The sequence below is a fragment of the Papio anubis genome, chromosome 2 (assembly GCF_008728515.1).
Source record: "Papio anubis isolate 15944 chromosome 2, Panubis1.0, whole genome shotgun sequence".
Lineage (NCBI taxonomy): Eukaryota > Metazoa > Chordata > Mammalia > Primates > Cercopithecidae > Papio > Papio anubis.
The window spans coordinates 173233179-173250600 of record NC_044977.1 but is presented as its reverse complement, the minus strand read 5'-3'; the positions used below and the strand labels follow the sequence as shown (position 1 = coordinate 173250600).

Genomic DNA, 17422 nt, shown 5'->3' with positions numbered 1-17422 from the left:
TCCTAGTTTGAATTTTCTTTGTGCAATCATCCATGAAAAGCATAGAAGGCGGTGTGCCACTGATAAAAGATCACCTCAGCTGGATGAATTTCAAGCACCTGGTAGCACTAAATGGAGATATTTAAGGGTACAGTTTATTAAAAAAACTGGGTAAAAATATACCTAATAGAATATGAACATTTCAGAACACAAAGAAATAGTGCATTTTTTAGTTCTAAAGTAAAGCATCTATAGGATGTAACTGGTGTTATCCTTTACATTTATTTCTTGATTTTCTTTCTCTCTCTCCTTCTAAAACTAACATTCTGGCAATTTTAAAAATTGCACTGATTTTAATAAAATAGATGCCCTTAATTTTCCTACTGTAGCAGTTAATTTGGGTAATGTCAGTCTGTTACTGTTCGAATTGCTATTCCACTGAAAATGTATTATGATCTGCTGCACACATAAAAATATTACATTATAATGCACAAAATCGAGCTAAACATAATTGTGCCTATACTAGCGTGGTGACAGGAAGCATCTTCTGTAATGGTGCTGATTTCCATATCAGTGATAATGTTATTGTCTGATTTGCATTGTATTCTCCTTGCTGCCGTATTGATATCCAGAATGTGTCTATCCATTCCTAGGACAGATGCATGCAGATGCCAAAAATATCTAGTTAACTCCCTCTCCTACTCCTTGAAAAATCTTAGTAATTAGAAAGTGAAAAAGATGATAGCAGCCAAATTCTGTCCCCAAAAGCTTTATCTTTTTTCTTGCCTAAATCCCTTTAATAGCTTAATGTACTTGCTGGATGTGTCTTCTGAGGACAACTTAATGGCTCAACTATTTATTGAGACTTTGCAATGTGTAAGGCATTGTGCAAAGCACTAAAGGATGTAAAAGGGACTAAAGTGCCCCTAGTTCTTCAAGGAACAATTTTATAAAGAGATGGATACTCAAATACTCACAATGAAAAACTCCAGAAATCATAGTAGGGAAAATGTGTGGCATATGGTTTATGGCAAGGTCAAAAATTATATCAATTTTTTTGAAGAAAAAACTGCTGCAAGGGATTGTTATAGAAAAATAATTTATTTTTATTTTTATTTTTTTTGAGACGGAGTCTTTATCTGTCACCCAGGCGGGAGTGCAGTGGCACAATCTCGGCTCAGTGCAAGCTCTGCCTCCTGGGTTCACTCCATTCTCCTGCTTCAGCCTCCCGAGTAGCTGGGACTACAGGTGCCCACCACCATGCCCGGCTAACTTTTTTTGTATTTTTTAGTGGAGACAGGGTTTCACCACGTTAGCCAGGATAGTCTTGATCTCCTGACCTCGTCATCTGTCTGCCTGGGCCTCCCAAAGTACTGGGATTACAAGCATGAGCGACCACGCCCTGTCTAGAAATACAAATTTTAAATCAAAACTATCCATTCTATATTATCATATTTTTATGTATACAGAGTCTGAAAAAGCATCTCTCTCAGACTGTAAATTTCCCTTTATCAGAATTTATGCAAACAGTCTATTACCCATGGATGAAATTTTGGCAGTTACAAGTGACTATTGATTTATGACCCGACTGGTTCTTGGGTTTTGGTTGCAAGTCCAGCCTCCTTAAGTCTCGAATTGCCTTTTTCAGCGGGGACTCCAGCTTCTCCTGACTCTTCATATGTTCAAAGAAAAATGTTTTCCTCTGATGTTTTATCCATGACTGTTCTTAAGAGAAATGAAGCCTTTGTTAAAGTTTTGCTAGTTTTAGAGATATTTGAATTCCAGTGTCTTAATTGCATTGACAGAATAAAAACTTTTCTCAATTCAAAAATTCTCCTTCATCTTTTTTAGCCTTGGTAACATTGACATATCTTGGGTGTAAAGCCCTTAAAAGGTTGCAGATGTCCGTTGTGGTCTTCAGGATAGGGTAGAAGATGATTTACTTCAAATAAAAAAGGTCATAAAAAGGAAAAGGCCTTGAATTGGGTTTTTATTTCTATGCAAATTTCTAATGACTTCAGTGGAGGATAGTTAGAGGAAGAAGGGTTTTGTGGTTTGGGACCAAGAAAAGAGGAAGGCATGGAAGAAGTTGAGTTGGTTTTGCAATAAAGTTTTGAGCCTTAGAAAGAGCTCCTGGATTTGGTATCAGGGGTTGAGTGTGGCAGAGCTGAGGCTGGCCTTAAAGGCCCCATACTAGCCTTAGGCATTGGAAAAATTTCTGAGTAGCACATATCTTTTGCCGGAGAGTGGCCAAAGCATTTCCCATCTCAGGTTGTAAGTTAGCCAACCAGGGTGGACCTCAGAAGCAGAAATTAGCACCTCAAAGTCATAAAACCACATTTGAACATTTGATGTACTAATTATGGAAAATCAAAGTTAAAATACTCCTTCACCTGCAAATTAACTTCAAGAAAACAAGGAGCTTGGTGAAACTTTGAAGAATCACTGAAAAGAATCTCAGGGAAAAGAAAGTTTAAACAGCAATTGATCAGACAGTTTGCAATGCACAAATGTTTTTAATATTTTTTAAATCTTTTCATCTTACCTACAGAACATAAACATATGAAAGCTTTTAGAGGTTTACTTCTGACTCTAGTTATCCCTAAGAACTTAGGTTTACTTCATCTGCAAATTCTATTATTACGGAGTTTTTAGAAACCTGTGCCTTGAAGCTGTGTCATTTTAACTGTAGGAAAAAAATAAAAAGCACATACATCTGAAATAAAATAAGTCTGTCTCTCAAATGGGCATCATTGGGGCCTTTTAGTCAAGAAGTGCTAGGTAATTTGCGAGTAAATCATCTTGTACACAATTCATAGAGGGAATTCTTTCCCCTTCAATAAATGCACCTTTTTCTTTCTTCTCACACTCTCTGCCTGTTATCCTTTCCTCCATCATGGCCTTTCTTTGTCTTTTTGTCTACCTGTTCTGTAGCTTTGCTTTGTCAGCGCTGTTTAGCCCCACAGCCTAAGAAGGCTCTTCACACTTGCTGCAAATAGTCCCACACAATGAATGTCTTAGGTTTTAGAGTTGCTTGGGTAAAGAAACAAGTGGTATTTTTTACTGATTCATAGTCATTCCTTCCACACGGTCTTTTTGTTAGAAAAACGAAAACTTCCAGCATTAGTGGCATTAATTAATTAATTTATTTTTATTGACCCTTGAGACATAATTTTTGCATTTTCTAATACTATTATTGAGGGAAATGTGGAACTACACAACCAGATTGATGAATTTGTAGTGCTATCATAATGGAAATGCATCCATCTGTTTTGGAGGATTCAGGAGGATACTGTGTCTGGTTCTACAGGGAGTGTTCAAGCCAGGCAGTAGTGTAGAGTCCCAAGTGGTTTGTAAGTTCTGTGCTCTGTAGCCCTTCTTTTTCTGGAAGACCTTGCCTCTCACTCTCCATGGCCTGGCTTTGTCTGCTACTAATTTTCCTGGAGTTTTGAAGAGAATAAGCCTTGCTTATTTGCTATGGTACTGAGAGGATTTGATAGCAAATATTTTTGAAAAAACTTAAAGGAGAGAAATTTCTCCTAAATTGATGTAGTCTATTTCTTAGAAGTAAATTCCCCCCCCCGCCCCAACCCCGCCACCTGCACTGGGTTGTATGGGCCTTTTCTACTGAGCCCTCTTGCCACCTCCCTCCTTTTTGATCCAATGTAGCTTATAGACTTGCATCTTTCTGTATTTATGGACTGAACAGATTGTGAAAGAGATGTGTAGGTGGAACTACTGATGCTTCTTCTGCATCAAACATTTATATCGATATTTGAAGCAGTTAATAGATGTTCTAACAAGATTTAGGTCCTATAGAAGGAAGGATGGAGAAAGAGGCTATGAAAAACCGAATTTCTCTTTCCAGGAGACCTTTGAGAAGGCAAGCTTGAGTAGCAGCAGCAGTGGGGCAGCCAGCCTGAAAAGTGAACTTTCAGAAAGTGCAGACCTGCCCCCCGAAGGCTTCCAGGCCTCCTATGGTAAAGACGAAGACAGGGCCTGTGACGAAATCCTGTCAGATGATAACTTCAACCTGGAAAATACTGAGAAAGGTACTGCTAGTGGCAGCGTGTAAGCATGAATGCATTCTGGACTCCTTCCTGTTTCAAGACTCATGTGCGTTTTTATTGTTTTTAATTCATGTGCAGATATATATTCAGAGCTAGATGATGAATTGGACATCTCGGATAACTCCAGCAGCTCCAGTTCAAGCCCTCTGAAAGAATCTACATTCAGTAAGCTTTCTTTTATCCGTTTGCCATTTGCGGGATTCCAGAAGACAGTGATTTGGAAATCATACTTGAGTCAAGCAAATATCACCATATACGTAACCCAGTGGTTTGTTTTTCAGGTGCAATGCTAATTAGGACAGATGTGTCTGTCTCTCTGACAGAGCCCAAAGGTTAGCCAGCACAGTGGGTTTATATTTTCTCAGCTGTCAAATGAATAGTTTTATGATTTCTACCAGCAAATGCAGGTTCTAACTAGAGAATCAAAATATCTTGGAGACAGCCAAATAACCACGGGAGTAATGAATATGACCTTTTACAAGCCTGTTGGTTAGAGGAATTCAAAGTCTGTAGAAGAAATTGGTCTTGGTATAGACTAATTTTTGTACAATTTTATTTATATCAATCTAAAGGCCTGTGTTACATTTAAAACAATAAAACAAACGAAATGTTTTTAGAGTTATAAAAAATATGACATATAAATTCAGTTCATAATGTTAATCTTGACTCTTAATTTAAAACAGTAAAGAAAGTAGTCATACTGGGATATGGGAAAGAAAAGGAAAAGGTATATTTAGATGAAATTTAAAGATTATAAAGAGAGATAGAATCAAACATACTCAACAAACCTGAAACTGAAAGAGAAGTTAAAATGGAAAATGAAGATAAACAATTTTTTTTGAAAAGAGTAAGTTGAGACCGGACACAGTGGCTAACGCCTGTAATCCCAACACTTTGGGAGGCCGAGGAAGGTGGGTTCACAAGGTCAGGAGATCGAGACCATCCTGGCTAACACGGTGAAACCCTGTCCCTACTAAAAATAGAAAAATTAGCCAGGTGTGATGGTGGGCACCTGTAGTCCCAGCTACTCGGGAGGCTGAGGCAGGAGAATGGCGTGAACCCGGGAGCCGGATCTTGCAGTGAGCCGAGATGAGATGGCACTACTGCACTCCAGCCTGGGTGACAGAGAAAGACTCCATCTCAAAAAAAAAAAAAAAAAAAAGAGTAACTTGATAAAATATTAAAAACTGTAGGTAGAAATATTCTGAAATAAGTGAAAATAATTCTCTCTCCTCAGTGACTATACTATGAAAATCTCATAAAAGAACATTTAAAATAGCCTCTCTAAGGATCAAAGTAGAACCCTAAGGATTTAGCTACATTCTTTGTCCTTTCCAAACTTAATTGGTCCATTGAAATGATGACTAGATGTTCCAGATTTTCTGGGACAACCCTAGTTTTCAATATTCTGTCCTATTTTCTCTGTAAATCCCTGCCTTCTAGGTGTATTAATTTGCAATTGGGAAAACATGAAGCTCATATGGGAAAAATATTTATGCATATGAACATATAACAAATTCCAGAAGAAATTTATTACTGACTGTTTTGAGATAAGTTCAGTGTTCTATATACCTGGCAGCAATGGTGGGAGGGTTAGTGGGGAGGTAGGAAAGAGGTGCTTGACCCTTAAATTTGCATGTGGTAACTTGGCTAGGATGGTTATGACATTTTATTGCATGACATTTTATTGTGTTTTGTTAGATATTAATAACAGGGTTGTTTTTGTTTGTTTAGACATTTGCTTTAGAAAAAAAGGCCTTAAACCTGACAAATAAATGACAATTTGTAACATATTTTAGCTCATATTTTCATAATCAAAGATAATTTTTACAATATGTACAATTGCTCAGGTAACAGAAATTCAGCATTGTTTTTTGTTGATATTGTGGTTTGCCATGAATAAAGCCATGTTTGTTTATTGAATGTTGTTTGACTGCTTTTATGCTACAGTGGCAGCAGAATTCAGTTGTGACAGACATAGTATGGCTTGCAAAGCCTAGAATATTTCCTACCTGCCATTTACAGAGAAAAGTTTGACCTTAGAACAATATGAGAGTGTTTATAGACAAAGCCATTCATGGAATATATATGTTCTTTATTATTTTGAATTTTATAAAAAACTTATTTAAATTTTTTTGGTATATAATATTTGTTCCTATTTATGGATACTTGTGATATTTTGATATTTGCATACAACGTGTAGTCATCAAATTACACATTGTGTGGGTAATTCAGATATTGATCACCTCAAACATTTATTATTTATTTGTGTTGGAAACATTTCAAATGTCCCCTTCTAGCTATTAAATATTCAATAAATTATTGTTAAACATTTTCTTTATCCATTCATCTGCTGATGGGTACTTAGTTTGATTTCGTATCCTGGCTGTTGTGAGTAGTGCTGCAATAAACACGAGAGTGGAGATATCTTTTTGATATACTAGCTTCCCTTCTTTTGGATATATGCCAGTAGTAAGATTGCTGGATCATATAGAAGTTCTGTTTTTAGTTTTTTCAAGAGAATCTTTATTTATTTATTTATTTATTTGATACAGAGTCTCGCTCTGTCACCAGGCTGGAGTGCAGTGGTGCAACTCGGCTCACTGCAACCTCCGCCTCCTTGGTTCAAGCGATTCTCCTGTGTTAGCCTCCTGAGTAGCTGGGACTACAGGCACGCTCCACCACACCCAGCTAATTTTTGTACTTTTTAATAGAGACAGGGTTTCACCATGTTGGCCAGGATGGTTTCGCTCTCTTGACCTCATGATTCACCCACCTCGGCTTCCCAGAGTGCTGGGATTACAGGTGTGAGCCACCACGCCCGGCCGAGAACCTTTATACTGTTTTCCATAATGGCTACACTAATTTACAGTCCCACCAACAGTGTATGAGTTCCTCTTTCTCTGCATCTTCACCAGCGTTTGTTGTTCAGCACTGTTTTATTAAAACTTAAACAACAAAAGATTTGCAGAGGAAATAATGTAAAGTTATTTCTATTTTCTCGTCTCAGACATTTTAAAGAGAAGTTTTAGTGCTTCAGGAGGAGAAAGACAATCCCAAACAAGGTAGGTACAAATTGAGCTCCTAGAAATATTTTTTGATTTTGCAGCGCTGAGTTATTGATGGCTGAATTGAAACCTGATAGCCAGAAGTTTCCATGTGCCTGTGGAAATAGAAGGAATTAGAGCTTACTTGCCCAGAACCATTTATAGTTCACCAAGTAGCATACTGAAACAGGTGCTGATCTTGGACTTGGGTCTTAGTCTAGCTCTGCCTTTTTCTAGCTTCGTGACCTTGAGCAAATGAGTTAGCCTCTTTGAGCTCAAGGGTGGGCCAGCGGGGTAGGGTAGCTGTGCTCCATGAGGTCATGTGGAGCCCTGGTCTTATATCTTGTTCTTCCATATCCCCAGGGTATAGATTTCATATTTTTGACCAGTATGACTTACGAGACCACATCCTACCTCCAAGCCAGCAAGAAGAAGAAAGGGGAAGTAGAGCCACTCCTCTTTCTTTTAAGGATATGACCCAGATGTTATGCTCATCACTTCTGTTCACATACCATTGGCCAGAACTTCCTCATATGACCACAGCTAGTTGCAAGGGAAGGTGGAATATGTTTGGGAGATTATCTTTTAAAAGCAAAGTAAAATTGTTATTTTAGGACAGCTCGCTGTGTCAGTGACAGTTGTTTCTTAGAGTAGGGACTGAAACAAAATTATTAGATTGAGCCTTCTGCAAGTTCTCCTGACCTTCATGGGAGCCCCTTCACTGGCACTGGGTGAGATCAGAGGGAGCAGAAACTTGATTGCAATGTTCCAGAGACAGACATAGGAGGCATTTAAGAAGTTGAGAAAATGAGCTGGCAGAGTGAGCGGGTGGGGAATGTTTGTTGGAAAAGGACCTCTTAGAATCAGGATGAACTCAGGGCATTTGGGACAGAGGAAGGAGGAGAGATTAGAGAGGAAAAGAGATAACTGACAGTGTACAGTTGCAGCATAGACCACAGCCAGAGGAGTGGGCCTGGAGAAGATGAGTGGCAACTCCTTTGTGTCTGAAGAAAGGGAGGTGAAGATAAAATTAAGCTAGAGAAATAGAGAAAGGGAGATTAGGGAAGAATATACTTTATGGCTTCTGTATATTATTATTATTAAGATAAAATCTTGTTCTGTCGCCCAGGCTGGAGTGCAGTGGCATGATCTCAGCTCACTGCAACCTCTGCCTTCTGGGTTTAAGTGATTCTCCTGCCTCCGCCTCCTGAGTAGCTGAGATTACAGGTGCCTGTCACCATGCCTGGCTAATTTTTGTATTTTTAGGAGAGATGGGGTTTCACCATGTTGGCCAGGCTGGTCTCGAACTCCTGACCTCAGGTGATCCACCCACCTTAGACTCCCAAAGTGCTGGGATTACAGGCATTCGCCGCTGTGCCCAGCTGGTTTCTATGTGTTAGATGATATTCTAGGCCACAGATGAGAGGACTGTCTAGATTTGAGGAGTATATTCAGCTAGGGGCAGCCAATGTTGAGATAAGAACTGAGCAGAGAATGGAGGAAGGACTGCCAGACTGCTCTGAGGCTGGGGCACCTGTTGAGGTTGGGCCACATATAAGTGGTGATGCCAGGCAGGGGTCTTCAGAGCTGTGGGATGACTCCCACTCAGGAGGTGGCAGCATCTGTGTGATAAAATGCTAAGGCTGCGATATGCTATAGCAGGCATGGCTTTTTGGATACAAGCAAAGGAGCCTGACTCTAGCTAACTTATGTGACCGGGGTTTCTTTAGAAGGCATTATGGGGTTTGTGTAATTTAGACTCTGGAGGATCAAGCTTGGGAAGGCATACGAGCCAGTTCAGTCCCTGAAGTCTATAAAGGAGACATTTTTGGGAGGCTTGTAAGGGCAGGAGAACTCTGGGATAAATGAACTCCCAGCTTGTTTATTCCATTCTCATGTCACCTTTCTTAGGATTCAAAATCTTGAGAGAGAGAGAGCCAGATTGAGCTGGCTGGGATCAGGCGCCTGTTTACTGCCTTGAGGAGAGCTGAGGTCCTTGACTAGTCCATCAGGGGTGCTTGCTGAAGGGAGCCAGTGTTAGTGCTGGGCAGCCTCAATGGAACCATCTGGATCTATCTCTGGGTTTGAGGGTGCTGGGAATCGCATAATGTAAATGAAGTTCAGAAGAACCTGCTCAGCAAATTCCTGGAGGATTCAGTTAGGTGACAAAGGAAGGTTCCTATAGACAAATCCTTTTCTTGTTTAGTCAAAGGTGTATCACTGATACATTTATCGTCTTCAAATGAAGACCAGGAGGAGTTAGGATGGAGCCTTTTAATTTCCTAACTTTTTCCCAGTGTTTCTGGGAATAAAAACCCAAGAAAAACTTATCGATAAGGGGTGTGATCTGTCAGAAAGATATTTGAGAAAACCCTGTAAGACCTCATGGCATTCTTTACTGGGCCAAAGTGCAAAGGAGTCATGGTCGGAAGTAATGGGGCAGGGGAAAGAAAAGTAGTCCAAAATGCCAAAGAGAACCACAATGGGTGTTTGTGGGGACTGGAGATTTGAGTTAGAAGATCTTCCAAAGGATCTTTAGGGCTTGCTAGTACCCAATATTCCCCACTTACTGACTTTCTATCACTAACAAAGCAAGTATTTTAGTTCAAAAGTAAATTATGACATATGGTGTACTCCCAGTTAAGTGAATTTTATATTAAAATGAAAATTTCCAATCAGATGAATGTAGGTATCTTGGCCCTGTCAAAAATAATTCTACTCTTTTTTGAAAGGATCCATGGAAAATTGTCTTATTTGCACAAATTGGTTGATGTCCACCCCTTCAAAAACAAACAAAAACCCAATGTGGTCTATATCTTTTAGAGCTTGAGATGGTTTTTAAAAAGTTAGTCGTTAACTAAATACTTTAAAACAAATTGGGTAAGCTAGAATCAGCAGAAAGGCACAGTTTAATCTGAAGATCATTGAAACAGGGATATAGAACAAGCTTTAACTTGGGGTTATGACCAGGTCAACAGATGGCTATGGAAAGTGGCCCATACATTGAAGTTGATGTTTTGGAAAGTATGTTCCAAGGTGAATAGGACCTGACCTAAAGCAACATTTGCAAAATTGTGCCATGAAATGTGGTAATACAGTGTGACATGCTACCAGGGAACACAGGTTTGTTTAAGACAAGCTCTCTTCCTTCAGGGAGCTCACAGTGAAGTGGAAAGACAAGGGCAGACTTCAGAAGAAAATAAATGATAAAAGACAGCCTTTGATTTATGCCAAATAAGAGGAGAGAAAATTAATAACTTTTGACTCCCTCCCAGGTAATCCCCGGGGCTTCTCTGAATTAAAAGGAGACAATACCAAAATGTATTTATAATTCTTTAAAGAACATTAAATAAAGCTAAAGTTATTTGCAATCTAATTTGTTTAGGATTTTTCTGGGTTTCTTTGTTTATGAATGTGAAATGTGAACCCATCCTGCAAAATATTTAGAAGCTAAATAAGAAGTTTGAATATAAAAGGAGATAGCAAAACTACATAATAGAATAAAAATAAATTGAAAATCCAGCCTGTAGAGGGTTTTCTGGGGTTTTTTTTTTTGTTTTTTTTTTTGTTTTTTTGTTTTTTTTCTCTCCTATTCTGTGCCATGTATAAAATGGTATAACAATTACAAGGAGACTCTGGGCAGCTCTCCCACTTGGGGACCCTTACTGGCTCTTTAAAAAGGCCCAATGAGAGAAGTCACAGGGAAGGACATATGTGTTCTGATCACAGCCATCACAGCCTCCAAAATATAGAAGTCAGATGTGGCCCTGGCTAAATATTAATGGTACTAAGAGAAAGCTTAAGCAGAAATTCTTAACTTTGGTCAGATATCAGATATCAGGAGCCAGATCTAAACCAATTGCCTGCTGAAGAACTAACATAAGTCCCTAATAACTTAGGGTATGCTTTTGGGCAAATGATCCAGGCAAATGGATAATACATGAGCAAATGGAACTAGAAGGGATAGCCCCTGCCTCCTTAGAGACGTTTTGAAGTCTCAGGGCTGGAGAATAATATTAGAACTGGAAAGCACCTGGGAATCCAAGCCATCATTAGTTGATAAGACCTTTTTTTGAGGAATATAGTTAATGGCAAGATCAAGAGAGGAATAAGCCCCAATTTCTTTGAAATTTCCAACTTTAATCATTTTCAAATTTGAAATGAAATCTTTTATATCTATTACTATTTGCTAGGACGGCATTAAGAATCGGCTTGACTTTTACCAGTTTTTATGCAGGTTTCGTAGGCTGACCTAGTATATACACATTGAGGATTCTAATCCAGCAAGTCATAGCATATTATTTCAACTTATAAATAAAATATTCTCTATAGTGGAACTTGATAATGCTCATGGGGGCTTCAGCCTCTTTATCACATATGCTCAGGTCCTAGTAAAGTTTAGTCATTGTTTTACAACCATCTTAAGAACCTTCATTCATTTATTTAATTGATGGATATTTATTACTGTGTGCCGGGTATGTGCCAAACTATGCCTAATTCATCTTTGCCTTCTCCAGGGCACAGTGTATTGCACGTAGGTACCAACCTACAGATACTGATTAATTAATAGATGAATGATTGTTATCTTAGTGTAAATTCTTTATCTCATTACCAAGGACTGAAATCTTGCCTACTGACAGCCTTTGCCATAGCCACAGCTTAAGGCACATTTTTTCTTTTAAAGGGATCCTGTTGCTCAGGCAACAAGATTTCTCCACGTCTGCTTGCCTCCTGTTGCCAAGGCAACAGGGTATAGTTGGCAGGCTGGTTTGAGACACTGGATGTTTGTGGTATCAAAGATGGCTGTGGTTCACAACTTTTTTGATTCGTCAGTGTATGCATAATTGTATCTGACAGTGTGCTCCTAAGTCTAAGTCTTTTTTTTTTTTTTTTTTTGAGACGGAGTTTTGCTCTTTTGCCCTGGCTGGAGTGCAGTGCGCCATCTCAGCTCACTGCAACCTCCGCCCGCTGGGTTCAAGCGGTTCTCCCGCCCCAACCTCCCTAGTAGCTGGGATTATAGGCACCTGCCACCACACCCAGCTAATTTTTGAATTTTTAGTAGAGATGGGGTTTCGCCATGTTGACCAGGCTGGTCTCGAACTCCTGACTTGAGGTGATCCACCGCCTGGGCCTCCCAAAATGGTAGAATTACAGGCATGAGCCACCCTGCCAGGCTTCTAAGTCTTTATATGTAAAGATGATTGTGGAGGTTTGTGACCATTCAGCATCATACTTGTGACTGGAAAGACCTTGTGTATTTTCAGGACCTGTGGATCTTGCCTCCTAAAAGCAGAAGTCTTGCTTATTTTTACTTGTAGCTCTTCTCCCTCCATCTTTTTCATAATCTGTATCTGGTTTTACTTTGGAGGAATAAGTACTGCATGATTACTCCTTGCTAGAATCAACCTGGCCCATCTGCCAATGTCACACTCCAGCAGTCTTAACAAGAACAAACAAAAAAACGCATAGTAAGATCACTTTGTTTCTTTTCTGTGATAGTTCTATACTGTCCTGGTTTATTGCTCGTTTGTTATGAGATATGTTATTCGGGTACAAGGGGATAGGCACAGGAGCATTATACTACTTTGTTGTCATGATACCAACTCTATTAACATTGTAGATACATAGGAGAACTCAAAGCTACATAATGTTGCTTATTCACACAGGATGTATGTATGAATGTCACTGCCTGAAAGAGAGCTTCAGCTATAAAATGCTCATTAGCTCACATGGTGTGGTTGCAGTAGTTTCAGAAGGCATTACCTTACTATTGGAAGCCAAACCTCTCATTTCGTAAGGTTTAATTATTTTTATCAATATCAAATAGTATTGATACTTTTCACAATTGAATTAAATGATGGAATACACTTACAATGCATGTGAAAATGTTTTCTTTGTTCAGATACATATTTCAAGGAATTCTTATGAGAGATGAAATTTTAGGGCTTCATCTTCTTCTTGGCCAGGACTCTGCTGGCAAAATAATTGTCCAAATAATTCACCTTGCTCTTGACTTAATTCAGTGAAAATTCTATTTAAAAAATTAGAAAGCTACTTCCTGGATTATTCACTTTATCTGTTAGTGTTTTGGGGTGGAAGTTGTAGGCTAACACTCATTTTCAGCACTTCAGTTTCTCTTTTGCCTTATTAATTCCAGATGAGGTCATACTAGGTCTGAAGAGAGCTGAAAGGGATGGCCTTTTAGAATTCTTTCAGCCTTCTATTTTTCTGAAATTCTTCCATCAGCCTGAAGTGCTGTTGGTCAATGCCCATTTCAAAATTTTCAGAGAACACAAACTATAATATATTAAACCTCTTCACCAGAAACTATTTCTGGAATGTTCTCTGCGTGAAACCACTTTGGTATATTTTTCAGCTTGTGATACGATGGGGACACCACCCTCTGTAGCCATAATGCTCTGTTGAGCATAAACATTCAATGTGGTTTAATCTAGAGGCAGTCTTCCCCCAGGCTCTGCATAATTTCAATCATTTGTCCATCTGTGAACCCAACAATTGCATAGTTAAAAGCTGTCACTTCTGGTCACAATGAGTCTATTCTATTTTGAAATTTCAGATGACTATATTTTCTTGCAGTTAGTGATATAATTTCCAGAGAAATTGACATTTATTTTCTGCTATCTCTATGCAATCTTTTAAGTCCCAAGACTGTGGAAACTATTTATTTTCACCGTCCCATCTCCAGTGTCCAACATGGTGGCTATACATTGTGGGCACTTAATTAATATTTCTCGAATGAATGAATGAATAAATGTGTAATGGTTCTTTTTAAAGATTCCCGAAAGTTTATTAAAGAGTAATTTAAAATTATATAAAGGAATAGCAGAGGCGGCAGCAACTCAGCATTGTCAGGGTGTTCTGTCACATGTCCCACTAGCACGCATTATGCGTAGCATTTGCTGATATGTAAAAATGTTTGAAATGTTAGATTCTTCAGGACATCTGGAACAGTCATCTTGCAAACTCATCATGTGAGTGATTATCAGCTTTTCAAGAACATGAATAACCTGATGGATACAAGTTTGCCTCCAGTTGCATTTGTATTCACTTTTTAAGAGAGTGGGATTCAGGAGGTATTGCAGGTTTAGCAGCTACATGGCATGAATGTAGTAAGCGTATGAAGACAATGACCAACACTTAAGGAAGGGCAGACCACATTGTTAAGTATGGAGGCCACTAGGCACATGTGACTCTTGAGCAGCTGAAATGTGGCCACTGCAACTGAGGGACTCAATTTTAAATTTCATTTAATATTAATTAAGATGTAAAATAATAAGATATCTCAATTTTTATATGTTGAAATAATATTTTGGATATTTTTGATTAAATAAAATAGATTTATTTCACTGTATTCTTTTTACTTTTTAAAAAATTTGGCTACCAGAAAACTTAAAATTATGTTTGATGCTTACCATCAGTTTCTATTAGACAGTGCTAGCCTCATCTAGAAGGCTAAGGGGCAAAGTTATTCGGAAAGCATTTGCTGGGATATGGCATTTGTGCAGGCATACGAGGAGCTGGAACAGATGTTCTGCTTCTCAGCTCAGCCCTGAGGTTGTCCTGCCTACACATGGGCACTGCTGTGATCATGTCTCTTTTCAAACTTTCTGAGGGCAGGATCAGCTTCATTTCTTTTTTTGAACGTGCTCCTTATCTCAGGGTTAGGGAAAATATATAAACTGTTAAAGGCTGGCAGGTTCCATTTACTTTTCAAGGCTCTGGAACTTTGAGCTCAGAATGGAACAGAATATATTATGGGATCAAGAGAGTGCTACCCTGGTGAAAATCAAGAGGGAATGGAAAGGAACAGGGAAGAAACTCATAAGTGGATACAAAGATTTTGGTATTATTCTAGTGCTTAAATTGAGTGGTAGGTAAATGAGTGCCAATTTTGTTACACTTAATAACACAGATAGGTGTTGCATGCATGTATCAAAAAATCTATGATTAAAACAAAAGGGTTGGGATAAGAGACTTATCAGCCATGTTTACTTGTATTTAAATTCCTGTATTTATTCCTACTTAACAAATACCTATCATGTGCCTTATACATAGTAGATGTATGATATATTTTTGTTGGATTGCATTAAGTTTAAGAATGAGTCTTACAACTTGTCAGGGCACAGATGTTTCTTATTTCGTTCCAGAAAACTATTAAAAAATTGGTTCTGGGCTGGGCGTGGTGGTTCACACCTGTAATCCCAGCACTTTGGGAGGCTGAGGTGGGTGGATCACGAGGTTAGGAGATCAAGACCATCCTGGCTAACATGGTGAAACCCCGTCTTTACTAAAAGTACAAAAAAGTTAGCCGGGCATGGTTGTGGGTGCCTGTAGTCCCAGCTACTCGGGAGGCTGAGGCAGGAGAATGGCATGAACCCAGGAGGTGGAGGTTTCAACAAGCTGAGATCGCGCCACTGCGCTCCAGCCTGGGTTACAGAGCGAGAGTCGTCTCAAAAAAAAAAAAAAAAAAAAAAAAAATTGGTTACAGTGGAAAAAAAAGGCTGAAGGTGATTTACACATATCGCTGGTACAGTCTAAGGCCACCTCCAAGGCAAACGGGATGTTAATAACACTGGCAACTTTAGGAAAGATAATTATTTTCAATGCAAAAAACATTTTATAGGAAGAGGAATAAGGTTTTTTTTTGTTTGTTTTTTGTTTTGTTTTGTTTTTTAATAGAGCAGGAACAAATCATAGAAAATACTGTATATAACATTTTAAATCTTATATCCTTTTAGTGCAAAATCATATTTCGAGTTTAAGTGTAACAAGAAAATTATTCAGGATCATAAGAGTTAGGCTCTTAGTCATACTTAGAGCCTAAAAAACAACTGTGGTGGGACGATTCTGCCATTTGTCAGTAGAATGTCAATTGTACTGTGTGTTGCAATATTATTTATTTCCCTCTGAATTAAACTCTTGAGAGTATCTTGAGGGAAAATAATCTTTATTAATCTTTATAATGTAGACCATAGCAAGATGTAGGCTCTTAGTTTGTCAAATCCAAGTTGAACAAGTCATTCTAATGGCCTGTAATTCTATTTTCAGGGACTTCACTGGAGGAACAGGATCAAGACCAAGACCAGGTAACTTAGTGTTGATAGCAATAAAATCAAACACAACTCTCTAAAATTCAATGTAATTTATGTTACAGTTTCATATCTTTCCCCCTTTTATTTCTTCAGCTTTGCTGCCTCTTGACCTGCTTCTGAAAGTGCCACCCCTCATGCTCAGGGCCCACATTAAGGAACTAGAGGCCGAGTTAGTGACAGGGTGGCAGTCCCATAGCCTTCCTGCTGTGATTCTTCGAAATCTCAAAGATCATGGTAGTACTTACTAGATCACATTGATGTTAAGCACACAATGGGCAAATGCAGAATTATAGTTGGACCTGAGATGTCTGAACGATGCTTGGGTGGTAATTTTAATATAAACAGCAGGAGAATTCTGCCTTGTCTGTTCACCATTATTAGTTTGGCAATTTGATGATAACAAAATGCCTTCTGTGTTCACTGTCGATTGAAGTATTATGGGCTGTTTTTTCCAAAATTTGCATTTCTGCCGTGGTGGGAATGTTAGCCAGTTGACCTACTGATGCTTCAAGTACATACCTACAAACAAAAAATAGTAACCATGGGGGGGTGGAGCAAGATGGCCGAATAGGAGCGGCTCCAGTCTTCAACTCCCAGTGCCAGCGACACAGAAGACCGGTGATTTCGGCATTTTCAACTGAGGTACTGGGTTCATCTCACTGGGGAGTGCCGGAAGATCGGTACTGGTCAGCTGCTGCAGCCCGACCAGCGAGAGCTGAAGCAGGGCGAGGCATCGCCTCACCTGGGAAGCGCAAGGGGGAAGGGAATCCCTTTTCCTAGCCAGGGGAACTGAGACACACAACACCTGGAGAATCGGGTAACTCCCACCCCAATACTGCGCTTTGAGCAAACAGGCACACCAGGAGATCATATCCCACACCTGGCTGGGAGGGTCCCACACCCACGGAGCCTCCCTCATTGCTATCACAGCAGTCTGTGATCTACCGGCAAGGCAGCAGCGAGGCTGGGGGAGGGGCGCCCGCCATTGCTCAGGCTTAAGTAGGTAAACAAAGCTGCTGGGAAGCTCGAACTGGGTGGAGCTCACAGCAGCTCAAGGAAACCTGCCTGTCTCTGTAGACTCCACCTCTGGGGTCAGGGCACAGTAAACAATAACAAAGCAGCAGATACCTCTGCAGACCCAAACGACTCTGTCTGACAGCTTTGAAGAGAGCAGTGGATCTCCCAACACGGAGGTTGAGATCTGAGAAGGGAC

General features: G+C 39.4%; 1 protein-coding gene across 10 annotated transcripts in view; it reads left to right on the top strand.

The window, feature by feature from the left end:
* NEK10 (NIMA related kinase 10) overlaps positions 1–17422 on the top strand; it is a 265539-nt gene that overhangs the window by 190123 nt on the left and 57994 nt on the right. For 7 of the 10 annotated variants that reach the window (XR_644237.3, XR_644238.3, XM_009201822.3 and 4 more), the window contains exons 27-31: positions 3848–4031; positions 4128–4214; positions 7060–7114; positions 16166–16203; positions 16303–16443. Coding sequence is in view for 8 of the 10 variants with exons in the window: in XM_009201822.3 (XP_009200086.1) it covers positions 3848–4031; positions 4128–4214; positions 7060–7114; positions 16166–16203; positions 16303–16443 (505 nt within the window). In the remaining 2 variants the exon portion in view is untranslated. The remainder of the gene's footprint in view (positions 1–3847; positions 4032–4127; positions 4215–7059; positions 7115–16165; positions 16204–16302; positions 16444–17422) is intronic. The other 3 variants (XM_009201827.3, XM_009201828.3, XM_009201826.3) reach the window with 1 other exon arrangement.